Source organism: Temnothorax nylanderi, unplaced genomic scaffold (assembly GCF_030848795.1).
Source record: "Temnothorax nylanderi isolate EJ_2023f unplaced genomic scaffold, tnyl_v1.0 TNYL_tig0611_pilon, whole genome shotgun sequence".
NCBI classification, from domain to species: Eukaryota; Metazoa; Arthropoda; class Insecta; order Hymenoptera; family Formicidae; genus Temnothorax; species Temnothorax nylanderi.
Window position 1 is genome coordinate 74,852 of NW_027249673.1, and position 22,046 is coordinate 96,897.

Sequence of the window (22,046 nt, forward strand, 5' to 3'; positions counted from 1 at the left end):
TTTTCCACCGTTGTCGTTTTTGCTCTATACCGGTTAAACAAAGCGACGTAGACAAAAATTTCCTATATAAATTTTGTAGCTAAAGGTTCACTCTTTACAGTGGTATACCACATTTAACTACAATTATTTATTTTGTTGTTAAAAATCGGCACCGAAAAAAAACGGACTGTTTAGCCCCGGTCTCCCCTACTACAAACTTATTTTTAAGTAAAACAATTGTTTCCAATGTTTGTACTCAATTTAAAGTTTTGGAATGTACAATTCTTAGATTCTTTTTCGAAGTCATTTGACGGTAAAGGTCCTTCATTATGCTCTGTGCTGAACAATATTTCGTTTTTGATTGTATCACATGTTGATAGTGTATAATCTTTTTCATGCAAACGACGTGATATTTGAGCTAATGGTTGGTTTGGCTTTCTTACCAATTTTGTCAAGGCTTGCAAACAATTTTCAAACGGAAACGCACTAAACAAATCCAATGTTCCATAGATCTTAGTGTCTTCCACTATGTGTGATAATCCATGCACATTATGAGAAATATATTCATAACCATAAATAACTTTTACTTGATCAATGAAGTATAGCAATAAGCTATTTGCGAACTCACTATATGTTTTGTGTAATTCTGTAGATATCAAAATTCTAATTGCAATATGTAAAGTAAGAAAATGTAAGTACTTATCGTAAGGTATTAAATTCTGTAAAACTAGTGGTCCGCTATACAATAAAAAGAATCTAAATTCTGTCGCTTTCCAACGCTTTACTTCATCCAATAAACGCGTTTTTCTAACAAATTCAATAGGAACATAACTTCTTATCGATAAAAGTAAATCAGATATTTTTTTTATACATTCCTTTGATAACTTATGTGAAGGTTTCCCTTGTAACCATATATTTAAAAGAAGTTTTTTTACGACGCCTAAACAAATCAAATGCATGTATTCTAAAGGAAAATTAGTTACCATTCCAAGATTAGGTATTTCTTCTAAAATAGATACTCCATTATGATATTCTGGCTGCAACTTACGGCGAAAACTATCATTTGTTCTTTTTCTTGCATTATTTTTAATAAAAGAGACTCTACCTTTTATATATTTACCTTTTTGTATACACTTAGTACAAGAATAAAATCCTGAATGCCCTTTACAGTAAGTTATGAAAGACTTTGCAGGAGCATCACAAATAAAACCTTTAATTGTAAATGGTAAAACTCGCCCTTGAAATACAAAACCATTATTTACTAGTTCAATAGCTTCTTTTACAAAATCTGAGAGATATTCATTAACATTAGTGGGTTTTTCGTAACCATGGTAAATACCAATTACAGATATGTTATGAGGATATTTAAATAGGGAACATAAAATTGGGTAAATTTGACTACTAGAACTTTTACTCAGAGGTAATCCATCTATATTAATTAGTAAATCAATCGATAATAATGTGGAAATGTCCACCTTAGAAATTAACTTTTCTACTGCAAACTTTAAGCCAAAGTGTGCATAAATTCCTGGCTCTACATTTTTTGTTAATGTTTTCCGAGGTGTTGTAAGCAAAGTTCTAGGATCATTTGGTAAATTTGAAAGAATAGGTATTGTTTTCAATAAACTTAGTAATGTTCGTAATGACTCATGAGACATATTGTATGTAATCGCCCATTCACGTAACTTAGAAAAAAAATTACTTTTTACACTATTGTTTCTGAAATTAACATCACAGTTGTTATCATTAGAAATAGTCAAAGGTTGGCTATCGAAATCGTTTAAACTATTATTGCCATCTTCCATACAAATATCAGATAAATTTTCGTTAGAAATATAGCTTTCACTATCATTTATTTCGTCAAAGCTTTCGCTACTAGAATTGATTCTGTAAATTTCTGTCAAATTAACAACAGGATCGGCACATGTATTAATATTTTCATTCATAAGTTTATAACAAGTATCTGTGTTTTTTTTAACTTTTCTAAAAAAAGTACGTTTTTTTTTGCATTTAGGCATTCTTATTTACAGTACTATTTATAATTTATAAACAAAATACTATTATAATGCAATAATATAAGGCTAGTACCATATAATCTGAAATCGAAAAAAGAAATTTAAGTAAGTTAAATTTAAAGTAAAACAGATTTGTAGTACATATACATATTCTGCAAAGTTTCTGATTTTTTGGAACTTTCGACTTTTCGAACTTCCCTTGTGAATAATGAAGTTGTGGAATATGTAAACATTTATATGTAAACATTAAAATTATCAAAATTCTGTTTAAATTTACCAAAAATCTTGATAACTTAAGACTGAATTCTGATAACTTTAATCGGATTTTTTTAATCGTTTATATTTTACTAAAAATGGAGTAATCAATCCAAATTTTTTGTTTATATTAGGTATATTGTGGTATTTATTTTTGTTGGTGAGTTAACACAAAACTATATACAAAATAACAATTTTCATTATTATCATCTTTGTTACATCATCATTGTTACAATTAAATCTTATTATTATGACAAAATATAAAATAAGAAACTTATAAAATATATAATATATACTAAAAGTTTTTAGTTAAATCTATATTTATATATATTTAGTTAATCTATATTAATCAAACTAAAAATGTTCATCTGCAAATATATTTCAAATATATATTTGGTAATCAAAGAAACAAAAATTACACTTTGTTAGTTAAATACTTTCAGAAAAACAGTTGATGAAAATATCTTACAACTTATGTCGCATTATAACGAGGGGCGCAATAGTTGATCTAAGTGCTGATTGGCTCGCGTGAATTGCATGCTTTATTCTTTTCATAAGCACATACTTGCATAACGTCAGCCCATAAAAAGATGACAGTATGACAGGCATAACCGCAAGTTTACGAGAAAAATATATTTTTTGCTATATAAATTGAAAACGATACGACAAAAAAGATTGAGGAAAAAGGAAGAGGTAAATTTTTGTTTGTATTAGATTTTGTCTAACATGATTTGAACTTGTTTAATATCTATTTATGTATTTTTGAAAATATTTTTAAATAATATGATTATTTTATATTAATAGGGACATAGAAAGTCTGAACGAAAAATCAAGAATACCACGAACAAATTAAATGGTCAAGCAGTGAATTATAAATCATCTGATTTATTGTTAGAAAGTAATCTCCTGAAAAGGTGCAATATAAACATTTTCTAATGTTTGTAATATTTTATTTTGTAATAAATATATATATTTATATATATTTATATTTTGTCAATTTTGTCTTTATTTATATCTTACATATATACATATCTTATTTTTTTCAGCAAGCGACACAAATCGATACAAACATATTCTGTCTTCGTTATTCATTGGAGTTTAAAAACTTTTTAAAAAGTATATATCTATCCTATATCTATCCTCTAATCTTACATTCCGTAATCTAAATTTATTCTCTAATTTTAACATTTCCGTAATCTATTTCTATTCTCCTTGCCTATTAGTAATTCCTACTACTCCTGATCATGGCATTGTGTTGTGCATTAAACTGCTCAAATAGATCAGACAGTTATGTTATGAAAAGGTTTCCTTCTAACACTGAAACTCAAAAATTATGGATTTCGAACATCAATAGGTCAAACTACAAATTTTCTATTAATTCCTATCTCTGTCAGGTAAACTCCTCTCTCTCCTTTGTTTTTACTAAATAAATAAATATTTTAATAAATATTTTAAATAAATATAAGTAAATAAATAAATAGTAAAACAACAACTAATATAATATGTACAAGGCATGTTATATTACAGTTATATTATTGAGTGGAAAATTATAATATAACAATTATATTATTGTTACTTTGTGTTTACTGGGTATTGATCGCCATGTTGCATGCTTTATTCTTTTGTGCAGCAATTTCAAGTCAATCAGTTTGCGCCCCTCGTATCTAGAGGCCCTCTACCACTGCCCATCCGAACATGAATGACAGGAAAGGGAGATATCAGATTTTTTAGACACACAAATGTCAAGTTTGTAGTTAATTCCACTTCATAAGCATGGAAGTGTGAATCGAAGCCAAAAGTTACCATGACTCGACATACGAAACCTATTTCTCCTTCATCATTTTGAAATACTTTTTCAACCAAACCAAATACGGGGAGATTGTCATTTTCTTCACAAAATTGTATTACTACGCAAGTCCAGAAGCTGTAAGTAATACCACAAACTTTTACCCAACTCAGCAAGAGACAAGGCCCATTGAAATTTGCGGGAACTGAATGTGAGAATAGAAAGAAATCTTCACTGAAAGAAATATGATCTAAACATTCCACACTGCCGTTATCTTCGCAAGGTGTAAGTTCCCTTTTTGACATAAAGCGATACGACAAACCCAACTGCTCCTTGATACACAAAGTTTTCGTAATATTTTTCCTAGATGTAGTACAGTTAGCCTCTTTCTTTTTATCTTTGTGCTTGCCTTCAAATCGAATTGAAGAAAGATTTATAAGCGGACCAGATTGTTCAAGAACTGTGCCGTAATGAATAAAGTTATGCCCCTTTGGCTTCACCCTCTCATTCGGAAAAAGCTCCTTAAATAACTGAAGATGTTCAATGACAAGTGTTCTTAACTGATTGGCATAACCCTTTTGTAACTTTCGGCACATAACAATATCCATAATTTGACGCATAAGCAAGTATAATTTCCAAACATTATTATTTACAGAAATAAGATCTCCCACAAGTACAGAGAATATAAGAATAAAAGTTGACATTTCACTGCCTGACGTTTTCAATGACATATTTTGTATTACTTTTCGGGTAAAGTTCGGTGGTTTGTTTGAAAAGGCATTACGATGATAATCAAAACTATTAAGCCTTGAATTCAAAACATTCAACAACAAACGGTTTTCTACAGGTGCAATGAAAGCACACAAATGAAGTGATGCAATATAAGCTCCATCAAGAAAGCAAACCTTCTGGGCCATCATGTAACCAATCCACAGAAAAGTTTGACTCAGTACTGAAATACCGAACCTCATTCCAAACTGATTTTTCTTTGATACCAGTTACATTAGTATCTTCTAAAACAACATCAGCAAGATAAGTGTCGAGCCGAAGTCTACTTTCTTTGAAATCATATTGAGCGACTTCTTTGTGTGTTTTGCAAAGCCGGCAATAGTATGCAGCATTGAAGCTTTCTACAGGTTGTCACTCATCACTAATCCTAGTGCAAAGTAAATTTGTTCAGAAAGGAGAAGAAGGGTAGAAATTAATAAGGAGATAACAATAGAGGAGTGGGATAAATACTTTAGGGTGATGTTAGAAGGAACGGAATACAAGCGAAGGCTTGGAGAAGGAGAGGAGGGAGAGTAAGGGGCGGAGGGGGAAGTGGAGAAAGAGAAGGAGATAGGATGGGAGGAAGTAGAGAGAGTGCTGAAAGGGCTGAAAAAAGGTAAAGCGGCGGGAGAGGACGAGATAGGAAATGAAGTGTGGAGTTATGGGGGAAGTGGTTTAAGAAAAGCGTTATGGGAAGTATGCAGGAGAGTATGGAAAGGAGAGGGTTTTCCAGAGGCGTGGAAGGACGGAGTAGTCGTTCCGATAGCGAAAAAGAGGGGCAAAAGAGGTGAGTGAGCATAGAGGGATTACGCTGATGCCGACGGCGTACAAAGTGTACGCGTCGATATTAGCAAATAGGTTGAGGGAAGAGATGGTGGAGAAGGGGATGATTCCAGAAAGCCAAGCAGGGTTTAGGAAGAGGAGAGGAGTGGTGGACAACCTTTACACACTGAATTATGCGATAGGGAAGCGATTAAAGAGGAAAAAGAAGGTAGTGGCTGCTTTTGTCGATCTAAGGGCAGCATTTGATTCAGTGGACAGGAGGGTTTTGGGAAGATGTCTGAAAAAACCATGGGTGAGTGAGAGATTGGGAAAGAGGATCATGGAAATATACGAGAAAACAAGGAGTGTAGTGAGGGTGGAGGAAAGATACGGAAGGAAATTTTGGACAGCGAGAGAGGTAAACGGAAAAATTAACAGAGCCGATCAGGATTTAAACTCGAAACCTTTCATTTTCTACCTTCGTAGTCTGTTACTGTGTGTGTCTTGACAATTGCTTTACCCCACATAGCAAAATGTTGGCAGTATGCCGACAGCATGCCAGTAAATTTATCTCATAATTTCGCAGCAAGATCTTCTTATGCTGTGTTTTTTATTCTATTCGATTTGATTTTTACTACCTTATAATCTGTTTTATCAATAAGAATGCCAGTTTACGTTGCATCTCAATTTTATATTTAAATATAAAACTGCATTATGAGAAAAATAAAAAAAAAGAAAAATTTAATTAAATAGTTTTATTTAATTAAATAGTTTTAGGACGTTACAAACATGTAAAATGATCTAATATTATCAATAATATATTCACTATTATTTAAACTGTACAATTAGTAAAAGAAATTTGGGTAAATTTTATTTTTAATAATTGCTTTTGAATGATTCGTTTTTAGCAGATTTTATATATAAAAATCAATAAATGTATGAAGTATGGGTTTTTACGTCTTTAATTATATAAGTAAATTAGGTCCTCATCAGCATAATAATATGATATGATGAATTTTTTTTAAACGATAGGTTTAAACGATGGTTGCTGTAACTTCCGCAAATTTTAAAATATCGAGATAAATTTTTTTTTTAATAATAGAATATCATGTATTTAAAAATTTTTTTTGAATTTTTTGAGAAATGTTTATTTTCGCTGTAACTTCCGCAAATTTTGAGATATTGGTCTGTTTCAAATTCCATTAAAATTTTCAGTCTTTTCTACCCCTATTTCATATATAACTCATTAAGATTTGGTTGATTAGATCTAATTTTGTAAAGTTTTTATGTTTGTACGCATTCTCTAATATTTAAAAATCTGTATCTCATGAAGTAATAAACCAAATCTCTCTTAATAAATTATATTTGAAATAGGGGTAGAAAAGACTAAATTAAACATAATTAGAAAATTACAGTGTATTGATACTATACGATAATCTTTCATTAGTAAATGTTCAAAGAACGTTCTTTTCTATTTTCCGACAGATAAATTTTTAATTAAAAAAAATGGTGCAAATTAGAAATTTGCACGTTGCTTCCTCATCATTTCAAAGAGAGGAAATTAGAAATTAGCACATTGCTTAATCAACATTTAAAGACGCACACACATAAGCTTCCTCTATGAGGAATCTAAAATAATAAATAGTAATTGCATTAAATAAAATACAATAAGAGGAACTTTGTGTGTGTCTTTAAATGTTGATTAAGCAATATCCACCACTTTATTTATAATATAAATGAAAAATGTAGAAAGAATTAATGTAACTTTAAAAAAATTGATATTAACTGTATTTTTTCTAAGTTTTCTTAATTTAATGTGCTAAAAGGGATCATGAAATTTAATTTTTAAGTAATAATATGTATAATTAATGCTATAATTTATAATTATTTCAATAATAATATAATTATAACTATAATAAAATTATAAAGAATTTATTTGTTGTGTACAATTGTTACATTTTTTTTACAATCAAGGTTTTATAAAATAAAGAGAAGAAGAAGAAAAGAAATAAAACTTAAAAAAATTAATTTTGATCGAGAAGTAGATGTGTCTTGAGTCGATATGTATCGCGCTGTCGATATGTATTATTACTATCACTTTTCCGCGCGAGAGTGGTTGGTTCATTAAGATGTCGGCGAGTTCGATAAATAAAGAAATAAAGAAAAACAAAGAAATAAAGAAGAATAAGTAAATAAATAAATAAATAGATAAATATAAATAAAAACAAAATATTAGAGATAGTAAAAATAAAAAAAGGATGGCGGTAGAAAAGATTAAATAAAGAATGGAAGAAGAGATAGTGAAGAAAAAGGGAGAGCGGGAGAAGGAAAAGCAAAGGAGGTATAGTGGGATAAAGAATGTGAAGAGTAAGGTGGAAAAAAGAAATATGGGAAAGAAAGACGAATATGTAATAGATTATCTTTCGATAAATAAAGAAAAAAAATAAGAAAATTAATAACAAAGAACGAGTATGTAATAGATTATCTTTCAATAAATAAAATAAAAAAATATAAGAAAATTAGAGGTAGTGGTGGAAATATTGAAAAAATGGAAAAAGAGATAATTAGTGAAGAAAAAGGAAGAATGGGAGAAGTAAAAGCAGAGGGGATAACAAATGTGAAGTGTAAGAAAAAAAAGAAAAATAAGAGCCGAGGAAGCGAAGTGTGATAAGTCTTATGCGAGAAGTAAAAGAAAGAAGAAAACAAAATATGGGAGAGACAGATGTGTGAAGTGAGCGGAGAGAAAAAAAGAAACAAGTGGTGGCGAATGGACATTGGCACAGTGGATGAGAAAGGGAATACATTTTAACGGAGAGAAATGGTGATGTGGGACGAGTGTGTTTTAAGGTGAATGGAACGGAAAAAGTTTGGACGTGAAAGCGCGCGCGTTAGCGCGCGCTGCGTGCTAGTTCTATAATGAAAAAATCCATGTTTACCCGAGAAGTGAGCTTTGCGAGTCGAATATCTCGCACGTAGTGTTGCCGCTTTTCCGCGTGCGTGATTGGCCGGTCGAAGCCGGGCGATCGCGAGTCGGGAGATTCGTGCGAGCTTCGTGCGTGTGTGTCGTGATGTGACAGCTCGCGTCGTGTCATTAAGAGGTTAATATATTATGCTGACAAACATGGACATTGTAATTTTGTATTTAAAAAGGAAAAGGAAGTTTCTGAGAAATATACATTTGTTACATATGTCAAAATCCATATCGACTACGGCCGTCTAAGAAATATTATCACGATCAGAACTGTGGATTAAGGAAGGAAAATTGTCAAGGTAATTTATTAATTAATATATTTACATTTATATTTTGATTGTGCGTATGGTTATAATTATTTATATATAGTAATCTGTTTATATGTTATTTATTGTTTTTATATAAATGTGATGACTTATTACAGAGAGCGAAGGAGTGATGGATGATGATTAACGGCGAACTGGTAAAAGTAGAACAACTTCGGAGAAACGAAAATAATAAATTGCACATGTGGTTTTATGGAAGAGGACGGTTTAATGATCTCTGTCTCTGCTGGCAACATGGACATTGTAATTTTATTGAAAACTGGTAAAAGTAGAACAACTTCGGAGAAAAGAAAATAATAAATTGCACATGTGGTTTTATGGAAGAGGACGGTTTAATGATCTCTGTCTCTGCTGGCAACATGGACATTGTAATTTTATTGAAAAGGAAAAGGATGTTCCTGAGAAATACATTTTTTGCATATGTCAAAACTAAGAAATATTATCACGATCAAGACTGGATTAAGAAAGGAAAATTGTTAAGGTAATTTATTTATTAATATATTACATTTATATTTAGATTGTGCGTGTGGTTATAATTAGTAATCTGTTTATATGTTATTTATTGATTTTTTAATTTGCAGCTTGTCTAACCGAACTCGAAAATCAGTATAAAATAAATCAAAGGACTGCAATGTTGAAGCGTTCTTATGACTTGGTTGCTGCACTTTTATTAAATTCAACAACTTCTTCACAGTCTGCGCGTAAAAATCAACGCGGCACATTAAGTTGTAAAGTTATACGTCTGCCTTCTTGGAAAAGTTTTTTTGTCTGCATTATAACGACTAATTTGTTTGAATACGTTCTTTAAGATTACGTAGAGATACTTTGGACAGCAGTGAAGATTGCGTTCGGGATTTACTGGCGGTTATCAGAGAGGTGCCGATAATTCGGGATATATGAGTGGCAAACAAGGTCGTTTTCCAACCCAGCGTAGAGATCGTAGAGACGAATATCGTCGTACTACTGATGACGAAGACACTGTTTTAAACAGCCAAGACGTTTCAATCATTGATAAAGGTAATAATAATATAATACTTATTGATCGCGCGTGTGCGTGCGTGCGTGCGTGCGCGTGTACACGTGTGCGTGTGTACGTGTGTGAAAGACGTGCTTGATCGGTAGGCTGACGCGCATATTTGTATATATATGAATACATTTAGAGTTAATCTATATACATTTGTTTAGGCAGTAATGCCGGCCCATGCGACTAATCGACCATGAATAGCAAGGAAGGAACACCCGTGAACGACGTATCTACGTTTAACAACAGTTCGCAAGGATCTAAAGGCCAAAAAGAACATCGGTCTCATCCTCCTCGTATGCAGCAGAGCAATAAGCCTAAAGAAGCTCTTGTTAATGGTACAGTGGCTGAGCAACTACGTTGCGTTGTCGCTAATCGTCAATCGCTACTAACGTTGCTATGTTATACCTGATGAGAGTTATTAATTCCCAGCTCGTAATGTGACGCATACCGATACAAGGACTACACGATTATGGAACGCGACATCCCACACAGCACAGGTAGATCCTGAGAATGTTCTCAGTATATCACAAACGTAGATTGTGTATATCCTGTTGATATTCGAAATACGTCTATGATATTTTGAGAACGTACTGAGGATGTTCTAATGTCTGCCCTAAAAGCTTACTCAGTATATACTGAGAATATTTCTTGGTATATTGTGAGTATATTAAAAAAATATTTTGATCACATTACCAGTATCTACTAGAAAATATTTTGCTTGTTAACAAACCAAACAAATAATTTTGTTGCGTTAATGCAAACAAATTTTTGAATTTTGCTCTCTGTCGACTCTTACCGAAGAAAGTTTAATGCCCTGTAAAGCAGGTATAAACGAAGGCCCCGGATGAGGAGCACACTTCGTAAACAAAAAGGGTTATGTCAGAGGCCCTGCTGGTGAGCACGTCCTGACTGGCGAACTTGAGAACGCTGGAGAAACCCCGCCGAGCTGCCCTAAATATAGGAGTCGATGTTGAATCTTAATTACGCGAAAGAATACTGGCGATGCGCCGCGTAGCGGGCGCGAGCCGAACTCTCCTGCCGCGCGAGCTCGCGCTGCCGCCCGCGTGATAAATTTCGAATATTGTTAAAATATCAGTAAAATAATATACTATTCTGATAAATTTAGCATATCCTGAAAATATTCGATAAATAGACCGAATATTACTGATAAATTTCGAATATTCTTAAAATATCAGTAAAATAATATACTGCAAAATATATTATAGAGATATTATCAGTATATCTTGTACATCTATAGTATATTAAGTATTAATTCAGTATATACGAATGATATCATGTGCTGTGTGGGATGATTAGTCTACGCTCGTTGTTAAGACTGTTTGTTACCGACATAAGAATACGACAGTTGTTTAAGAAATCGTCATTCTCTTTAAACACATTTAAGGACACCTAATATTAATATCCATGCATGGTTTTTTTTAATGATGGTAATTACACTGTCATGTTTGATATACGGATACATTCATTAGAAGATAGAGGAGTAGCATTTGGTAAGAATGATTCCCTGATTGTGCCTCATTTTTATACCAAGCTTCTAATTTATGTGGATGTACCGTATGGTATATCTTGGTCACTCGTTAACGTTTAACGATCCAATATTAGACTGGATAACGTGCGGCTCGTACGTCAATTATTGCTCTGGATAGATTTTTCATCTAGATATGTCGCTCAGTACTTACACAATATATACAATTTGGTATTCACAATGTGATGTTCTGGTATCGTTCCGATATCGAGTTTATTTAATTTAGCTTAATAGAGTCTTAATCCGATGGGCAAATTATTCAACATACTTTTCACGAATGTTCCGTATTGAGGTAAAATATGTATTGTTGCTTTGATACTTTATTACTTTATTACTTGATCCGATAATTTCGTTGATTATTTTGATACGCGCTGTCGGAGGTGATTATGAAAACCGAAAAACGAATGCGACATAACTAAGATGTAACTTGATGCGGCACAAGGAAAACGGATTTCTGTTATTATTTAATCGTAACAATGGTAGGCGGCAGCTTCAAGAAATTCTGGTTCAAAGGTGTTCCCAATGATGTTCCTTTCTATTTACTTGAGAAAATTTAGTTTTTGATTACGATTATTAGTAGAGTTATTTAACAACATTAGATTTTTACGTTTTAAAGCTGTGTTGATTAATAGCATTATGATGATGACAAAAATTATTTGTTCGAATCTAACATGATCAGATGTACATAAGGAATTGATTTTTATTTCCGAATACACTTTTCATGTAATTTAGCGTCTTTTCTTTCTTTTTTTCTCTTTTTCTTTTCTTTAATTATATATATATATATTATATATATATATATATATATATATATATATAAAATAAATAAATCTATATATATATATAAATAAATATATAAATATACATATATATTTTTACTTTTATTACAGTCTAAGCATTCACTATATCAAACTTTAAGATTCGATATCGAGTTTTTTTCTGCATTGTTTCGTATGATTTAAAAAGAATGTAAATTTATACTTAGTAATACCAATGTATGATGTACCAGAGAGAAAGAATGATACATGTTTTATGATATCTAGCTAAAGTACAGACTTAGTGCATACCTTTATTACTATAATATGCTACTTACAATTAGTTGAAATGTGGATATGTGAACAAATAAACTAGCTTTTTACTATACTAAGCTATAAAATAGATATGATTAATTGTTTTAAATTGATTATCAACATTTATTAAAAATCAGTTATCAATTTAAAACAGTTGTTTCTTCTTCCGGATATGATAATAACTAATAGGACGTATCTCATGAATTTTGCAAAAACACATGGCGGTTGATGCAATATATCGGCACCTAACAAAATAGCTGTCATTTTATCTGAATATTCTTATGGTAGCCAAAAAACTGAGATATTCTCTAAAACTTGCTTGTTTCCGATATATTTGTATTGATTGTAATTTGATCATAATTTAAAAATAAAACATTTCTGTACGTAAACTGGCAATTAGTACAATAAACCTTGAATTTCCTTTAATATAATATAAACGATGCGATATATGAATACGATTATGAGCTTATTTTGATCAAACTTAAGGCCATTGCACGTAACAAAGATTCAGCCATAATCGTAAGGTCGTAAAAAATAAACCAATCATAATCGATTATTCTCCTTGCGTTTGAAGAATAATCGAGTGTGATTGGTCTATTTTCTTATGGCCTTACAATTATGACTAATGGCTACTGCCCACAGGACGCGGAAACGCTTGCTGCGCAGCAAGGAGCGACGCGGTAACCAAGCAACGTGTCACTTTTCTGTAAGAACCAAAAGTTTATTAGCTACCGTGTCGCTTCTTGCCGCGCGGCAAGCGTTTCCGTGTTTTGTGGGCAGAAGCCATAAAAGTCTATCCAGACAAACTTGCATAGGTGCATAACCATATGCATAAAGAAACGGATTGGTCTATTTCCTTATGCACATGCATATGGACCAATCAATTCTCTGTTACGTCCTGCAGACTCCACGATTCCCCTTTTTCGCGAGAATTCTTAGGTACCTAAGATAGCCCTAGGTTTAAGATAAGTAAACTAAGCGCAGACGGTTATCGATCGGCAAGCGAGGTTTGATCTCCTCGCATTCCTTTTTTTTTTACGATCAAACTGCCCATTTGCTTGAGGAACTAAAAGCGACCTCCCAGACGAATTCTATCAGTTGTCTGGCCCACCCGGCGACATGACGCGCGAAAAGGGCCTTAGTCGGAGATAAAATTGGTAAAAATCTTTATTGCATCGAGCGAGGTTTGCTCGTACGATGTTTCCGACAAACAGAAACAAAGCCTAACACGTGTTCCAAAATACACATGGTGGAAGTTTCTGTTTGCACTTAAGATCGAGAGGTATGGATCGTCTGTTAACATAGGAACAGGGTCGCGAGATAAATAAGGACCCCTAATAAAAGGAAAATCGGCAATAGTCGAAAACAAATGCGTCATGGGACACTGGGAGAAGCGATGAGTTGCACCCCCAATAAGACAGTGGGGGCCTTACGAGGGGACTCACCAATGGAAAACCGGAAAAATCGATAACCGTCTCTAGCTTTCTAGGATAGGCGAAAACTTAAGATCTGGCTCTTGGGTGAGAAACGTCTCGCCCAATAGAAAACCCTCTAGATAAAAATTAGAAGAATCCCACCAACCAAAAGTCCCAAAACGAAAACCAGACACCTTCCACAAGGAAATCCACCCTTTCCACCCTTGGAACTTTCCTATAAAAATCGCGACTTTAAGCACTTACAGACACTTCCGATCCGGCACGAGACAATTCACTTCTGAGTTTTCGTTATATTAAAGACGATTTTCTGTTGTTCGGCATCTTAAAGAATCGCGAGTAAATTCTGTGCGCGCTAAGTGCCACCATCCATCTTACCGACCCGGCGAGACCTGCGGTCAGTACCAGCCCCGACAGAGATACATATACACCTGTATCATCAAAAAGTAAGTCCTACACACACACACACGTATATATATCGGGTCCCCTTCGTTTATATATTCACGGGTTAGGGAAGTCTCTCAGTTATAACCTTCAACTATTTTTAACCCTATTACTTCCGAATTAGCCGATTTATCGGTAGATCCGCCATAGTCTTTTTCTATTACTTTGAGTTAGCTGACTCGTCAGTGGACCGAGGTATATTGCTTTGAGTTAGCTGACCCGTCGGTGGACCGAGGTATTGCTTTGAGTTAGCTGACCCGTCGGTGGACCAAGGTATGTTGCCTTGAGTTAGCTGACTCGTCGGTGGACCGAGGTATATTGCTTTGAGTTAGCTGACTCGTCGGTGGACCGAGGTATATTGCTTTGAGTTAGCTGACTCGTCGGTGGACTCGAGGTATATTGGTTGAGTTAGTTGACTCGTTGGTAGACTCGAGCCACTCCTTGGATCTCCAAAACCTGAGGTGACTTCCCCCCAGTTGGCGGATTTTAATAATTAACAATCCGCTAACTTGTAGTGGATTCGGCCGGTCCCACCCATGAGAAGTCGCGAAACGCCGCGAGACACGAAAGACGTCGTCAACATAAGCGGGCGCGAAAGGAGGTTGAAACCCAAGGATCCGAATTTCCCCAGAAACAAGATAACCCCGGTCCTCCGCATTTCGCCATTCCACCGCCTCCACCAGCATTTACGGAGGAGCCCTGTTGCTCATCACGGGAGAATCGCCCCGTTGCCCCACCCCGTCGCGTTGTCCTACCCTCTCGCCTCGTTCCCGCACCTTATCGCCCCGTTTGCCGCGTCCGCCCTTTCCGCATACTCCCCGTTAGACCCAATCCCCCTCCTCCGGTCGAACACAGGGTACCATCCCCGACCCCCTCGACCGCCACCACCATCGACATCGATGAACCTAACCCTCCCGAAATAGTCACCCTAGATTAACAATCATCTCCTTTTTAATCCATAAAATTCTTGTCCCTCTGTTTTCACTCCCCAACCTTTTCTTTATATTTAGTTCTTAAATGTCGACTTAAATTTCAAGTACTCATATACACTCACACACTCGAATAACATACACTCCGGCTCATCTCAATACCTGATTCTCTACCAATGTCGGTACAACCATTATGTTATTGTAATGTTCACCCTATCAATCTCAGCAACACGTATTGTTATATTGTGTAATAAATGTTTAATTTGTCTATAAAATTTAATTAAATGTTCTTTTTATTTTAAATAAGACCTCAATCTCAGTACCATTATTCCTCTCGAAATCGCACGAGGTCCGATCCCGAGTTAAAAGGATTAAATTCCTTGACTCGAAAGAGGACCGACGATCGCACCGCTCACGGAAGGCGTCTTAGCGTCCTACAAACGTTGACCCTTCCTGAGTCATAAAAGTGCGTTCGGGCTCGCGCCACGCGCCGCAGAGCGCGTACCTGCGAGCACTATTCTTAAGCTTCGAGTTGCGTCCTTCCTTACCCCGACCCCCCTGGTTAGCCATTCCTTCGCTTCCCAGATTTTCTTATCCTAATCCCGGGGTTGGACGTAACACTCTTATGCTTATGTTTATGCGCTATGCAAGTTTGTCTGGATTGACCTTTAAACTTTGTTATGTGCAATAGCCTTTAAGGGCCCGGACACACAGTTTTTCGTAACAGTAACAGAAAGTTTCGACCAATCGCGTTGCTTGAATCGGGAACGTATGTACGACCGTATGTTCCCGAATCGAACAAAGCGATTGGTCGAAACTTTACTGTTACTGTTACGAAAAAGTGTGTGTCCGGGGCTTAAAGACCTTCAAGTGGGGAGCACATACTTCTGCACAACGCATAATGCGTAAGCATAAGAAAATTGATTGGTCCATACACATGTGCATAAGGAAATAGACCAATCAATTTTCTTATGCTACGCATTATGCGTTGTGCAGAAGTGCAACGTGTGCTCCCCGCTTCACACATAAAATCCCAGAAAGACATAAAAGGTAATAAGCATAAGAAAATCGATCAATTTTAATCTAATATTTTCTTTTACTGGGATTACGGACAGCACAATACTTGATTGGGATTGGTCGATTTTCTTACACTTACATTTTACGTCTTTTCGGGATTTTATGTGTATAAGAAGTTTTAATAAAGATTTTTTAAGGCTCCCTTTTTTGCACTTTTTCAGCCAGTAAGCTAGGTGGACCTACACAATATTTATTAAGTTTAGACAAATTGGTGAGGAAGCCACTTTTCTTCATAACTACCCGAAGATTTATTTAAATTATAAAATAGCGACTTTTCTCAAATAAAAATTACAAGAAAATGTTATCCTCAAATGATAACCAATTACGACAACAAGTAAGGAATTACACAGACTAAAACCAAAGGAGAGTATACGAGACAATGCAATAAAATTTTATATGTAACAAAAACAGATGGAGTTATCCTGTATGGTTAAAATATTGCAAAAATATTGGAGATACTGATTGAAAAAGTGCAGAAAGAAGTAGGAAGATATATAATATTTGAAAGAGATTACATATTATTTTTTAATCATGTTAAATGAATAAAGCACTAAAAAAGTATAAAATAAAAAATTTTTTAATAAAACCGACTTCAAAAAAGCTCTAAAAGTAAGAAAAAATGTAAAGCTTTTTTTATTTTTTAAAATTTTTTCTTATTTTTTACAGTTTTTTGAAGTCGGTTCTATCTTTTTTTAAATTTTTGAGCAATTTTTAAAATTCTAATTGTTTCTTCTATTTTTTAAAATAGATTTATATATCAATTTTATGTGACATAACAGTCACGTGTAAAATTTAATTTCATGATAAAAAATTAAATATAATTTATTTTTAACCGACTTCAAAAAGGAGGTTCTCAATTCGGCGAGTATGATGTATGTAGATATGTCCACGATTTTTTCTGAAACTACTGGACGGATGCGGTTTTCACTGTAGAGCAATCCTTGCTCCGGAAAGTTTTAGTACATAAAATATCGCGTTAGGACATCAGGGTACGGAGCAGTAAGGAAATATGCTACTTAATAATTACAAGCAAATAATAAATTATTATTTTTGATTCGTATCAATTGAATAACGCACTAAAGAAGTATAAATTTAAAATAAAAAATTTTTTTTTAATAAAACCGATTTTTTCAAAAAAGCTCTAAAAAGAATGAAAAAAATTAAAAAATAAAGAAGATTTAAAAGGTATGAAATAATACTTTTAAGAATTTCTTTCAATGTTTTGAAGTCGGCGCCAAATTAATAATATTCTTAAGTATTTTTTTTTTCAATTTTTTGAAGTCGGCGCCAAATTAATAATTACTAAATCAATTTGACGTCGACTTCAAAAAATTGAAAAGAATACTTATAGCGTTTTTCTTTGGCAGAACTGGAGCGCACTCAGTGCACATTAAAGCCGTCGTACACACAAATCAACGTAAAGTATATGTTTAATATAAACGGGTTAAGTCACGAAATCCTCAATATTCTTTATTGTACTATTTGGTAAAATACGTATTGGGTATTTTATCGGTCGAAATATTAGCATTTTACTTTAAATATTAGAGATTAAATCAGTATACAACGGCTTTAATGTGCACTGAGTGCGCACTAATTCTGCCAATGAAAAACGCTATTAAAAATATCATTAATTTGGCGCCGACTTCAAAAAATTGAAAGAAATTTTTAAAAGTATTATTTCATACTTTTGAGAGCTTTTTTATTTGTTAATTTTTTTCATTTTTTATTCTTTTAGAGCTTTTTTAAAGTCCGTCCCATTTAAAAGAAAAAAATTTGGTAATTATACAGTAATACGGACCACCCTCCGATGACCTTGACCTTGACATATGTTGTCAAGGTCACCCTCCTGAGTGACCTTCGGAAGGTTTTAGCCGTCGCTCGTTATTCGTTAAAAAGTTATTAACAAAAGAAGTTTGGAAAATATAGCAGCTATATTGAGTATAGGAAGGCATAAATGACTAATATATATGTCGAAATAGTTCACGCATACACTTTCCACGCAAAACGAGGTGCCACATGGGTTCGTGGCGCGCTTTACAAGCTCGTTTAAGTAGAGGTGGTATTAAACAAGATAAGTTAGTCGATCATCTATGTAAAAAGAATTGGAGAAGACTCATTTTATGTATTACTAGATGACATAAATATGTGTATTCAGGAAATTAATAGAGAATATATAATGTTTTATTATTGTGTGAGATCGTGATAATTCGGTTGCATGTCAGCGCATGTCACGCTTTCTATAAAATAATCGCCTAAATAATTTCGCGTTAAGGGAATAACTCTCGGCACGTTATAGCATGGATCTTTCGTTACTTTCCGAAAGTTCGCTAATTGTTAGCAACAACACAGCCACGGTCGACCGGTCGCATAAACAAAGTCGAACGACGACGCTCTCACAAAAGAAAGATCCCTGCTATAAACAAACAGTTGAAACCATGTAACGACCCCGCCGGGGCGTCACGTGAAAACGGTGACGTCGGTTCTATGACGTAGGGCTCCGATGGCCAATCACCCTCCTGAAACTGGTGGTACCCAGCCTGGAGGGAGTTTCGCCTCGGAGGTGATAAAGGGATCGCCGCTGCGCCGCGGAATCGATTTCGCTCGCAGATCACCGCTAGTACACCGCTTTTCTAAACCGCCTTGCTATACCGCCGCCGTTTCGCACTCGCTTGCTGAACCGCTTCTCGCTGCGCTCGCCGTGCTCAACTCTGTGCGCGCTCACGGCACTTGCCTAAAAGTAACCTGTGTTAACTGTACATATTTGACATTATAAACGCTATTTTCTCTGTACTTGCTGTGTCTTCTCTTGTGGTTGTCTTTACCTCGCGCCATCCCGCGCTAACGCGTGCCCCCGAACATTCTGGTCCTTCGAGCCGGATCATCGCCGGCAACCGCGATCGGGAGTGCCTAAACAGAAGACACCATGAGTCTTGACCATAGCGCCATGCTGAACAGCCAACACGAACTCTTCGTACGCATCTCCAACGCAGTCGAAAACCTGAAGAAGATGGGTCAGGCGAATATCACCCTCTCTGCCGTCGAGACTCGCATTCGCCTCCTCGACGACCACTGGGCGAAGTTCGAGAGCCAGCATGACCTTGTTCGGGCCTGCTACAAGGACCGCTACGCTGAGAGTGAGTACGCAAAATTAGACTTACTCGACCAAGCCGAGAGCGCTTACGTGCTCCAGCGTAGCATCCTGTCCGAACAGGCGAAGCTCTTCAAGGCCGCGTCGGCTTCCGCGTCCGTCACGGCGTCAGATCAGGGGGGCGAACACGCGCCTCGCGTCTCGCTGCCCCGTATCAACTTGCCGCAATTTTCGGGCGCCTACGAGGACTGGCCATCTTTCCGCGATCTCTTTCGGTCGGTCATCGGCGACAAGCCGGCGATTCCGCCAGTCGAACGGCTGCACTACCTCCGCTCGTGTCTCAAAGGGCCGGCTGAAAAATTAATAAGATCGTTAACCATTACGGGCGAAAATTACGATCGCGCGTGGGCGCTACTCTGCCAGCATTACGAGAACAAGAGGGAGCTGATACGCTCCAACTTCGCCACGTTTACCGCCGTGGCGAAGATGAAAGCCGCTACCGCCGACGAGCTCAGCCGCGTCCATAACGCCGCCACGTCCGCCGTGAATGCTCAAGAGAGCATTGGGAGGCCCATAGCTTCGCACGGCATGGACCTTTTCAACCACCTCGTCATCGAACTGTTCGACTCGCGAACGCGTCTGGAATGGGAATCCTCCTCGGGAGATTCCTTCGAACCGCCGTCCCACGATACGCTGATGAGCTTCATCTCCAACGGATTCTCACGTTAAACGCCGCGAATCCGAAGAACACTACCAAACCCGCGAGTGAACCGTCACGGTCCGCGAAAACCCACGTCGCGAAGCGTTCCGAGCCTTCTCAGTGCCCGCTATGCAAGGGGAAGCACTCGCTCATGGGGTTGCCCCGACTTCAAGGCCAAGACAGCCAGTGAGAGGAAGACTGTGGTCGAGACCAATAAACTCTGCTACAACTGTCTCGGCAATCATCTGGTGGTGAAGTGTCAGTCTACGCGAAACTGCTTCACATGCAACTTGCGTCACCATCGATGTTGCACGACGCGTACGTTTCCACGCCGAAACCTGCCGCGGAAGTCAGCGCCGCTTTCCGCCGCCGGAAAGACCGAAGACCGTAAGGCGATTCTCCTCGCGACCGCGCGCGTGACCATTGCCGACCGGCACGGAGATCCCCATGAGGTTCGGGCCCTCATAGACCAGGGCTCCGAAGTGTCGATCGTGTCGGAGTCCTTGGTGCAGCGGCTACGCCTGCCGCGATCGCGCACGCGAGTGTCTATCTTTGGCATCGGCGGCTCACACTCGGGGTCCACTCGGGGCAAGGTGTCACTGAACGTTACGTCGAGGACCACCGGGGACTCGTTCACCGCCGTCGCGTTCGTGCTTCCGCGTCTCTCGCTCTACCAAGGCTCCACGAACAATGTGCAGCACCACGTGGCCTCATCTTCAAGGACTCCCGTTGGCCGATCCGCGCTTCACCGCCAACGACCCCGTCGAGTTGCTGTTGGGCGCTGAAGTTTGCTCGACCATCCTGGAGGATGGTCTCCGCCGAGGCGAACCGCAAACGCCAATAGCTCAGAAGACCATCCTGGGATGGATCTTGTCAGGGGGCTGCGGTGCGACCTCCCTCGTTGGTCACCTCAGCTCATTCCAAGGCACCGCCGACCGTGACTTGCCGAGCTGGTACGCCGCTTCTGGGAGCAGGAGAGCGAACCTCCCGCTTCCGTCACGCTCACTCCCTGAAGAAGAGGAGTGCGAGCAACACTTTGTGCGCAACCACGAGCGCACCCCCTCTGGCCGGTACGTCGTCCGACTGCCGTTCGCCTCGCCGCCGAAGAATCTCGTCGAGACCCGCAAGCCCGCGGAGCGCCTGCTCACCGCCATGGAACGCAGGTGCGCCGAGATCCCCGGTTCGGAGAGCTCTACCACGCGTTCATGCGGGGAGTACGAAGACCTCGGGCACATGGAAGCCGTTGCTCCGTCTGACGAGAACCTACCTCGCGGAGCGTGCTACCTGCCGCACCACGGAGTGTTGAAGGAGGCCAGCACCACCACCAAACTTCGAGTGGTGTTCAACGGCTCACAACGCACCAGCTCCGGCGAATCGCTGAACGACCACCTCTTCGCAGGCGCTAACCTCTTGCGGCACTCGCTGACGTGCTCTTGCGTTGGCGTCGGCACCGCTACGTGATGATCACCGACATCGAGAAGATGTATCGTCAGATCTCGGTCCACCCGGAAGATCGCGAACACCAACGGATCTTGTGGAGAAGTGCCGTCGACTTGCTCGTGCGCGTCTCCGCCCTGACGACGGTCACGTACGGCACTCAAGTGTTCGCCGTGGGTCGCGATTCGAACGCTCTTGCAACTCGCCGCGGACCCGAAAGGTCTCGGTATCCGCGCGGCGCGATCGCCCTCGAGGAGGACAGATACATGGACGATGTCGTAACCGGAGAGGACACAATCGACGACGCGATCGCGGTGCAAACCGAACTACGCGAGCTCTGCACGGCGGGAGGGTTCCGTTACGTAAGTGGGCCGCGAACTCCGAGGACATTCTGTCGGCCTCGCGGGAACATCGCCTTCAACGCGCACTGCCAGTG

General features: G+C 37.7%; 1 protein-coding gene across 1 annotated transcript; it reads left to right on the plus strand.

Moving 5' to 3' along the window:
* The first annotated feature begins 20,863 nt into the window (after positions 1–20,863).
* LOC139784327 (uncharacterized) lies at positions 20,864–21,634 on the plus strand. Its single transcript, XM_071723490.1, has one exon. The coding sequence runs from the start codon at positions 20,864–20,866 to the stop codon at positions 21,632–21,634; it is 771 nt and encodes a 256-aa protein (XP_071579591.1).
* The last annotated feature ends 412 nt before the right edge of the window (positions 21,635–22,046 follow it).

Coding starts and splice junctions, on each gene's coding strand:
- LOC139784327 (XM_071723490.1), top strand. CDS start 20,864: ATGTGCAGCACCACGTGGCCTCATCTTCAAGGACTCCCGTTGGCCGAT.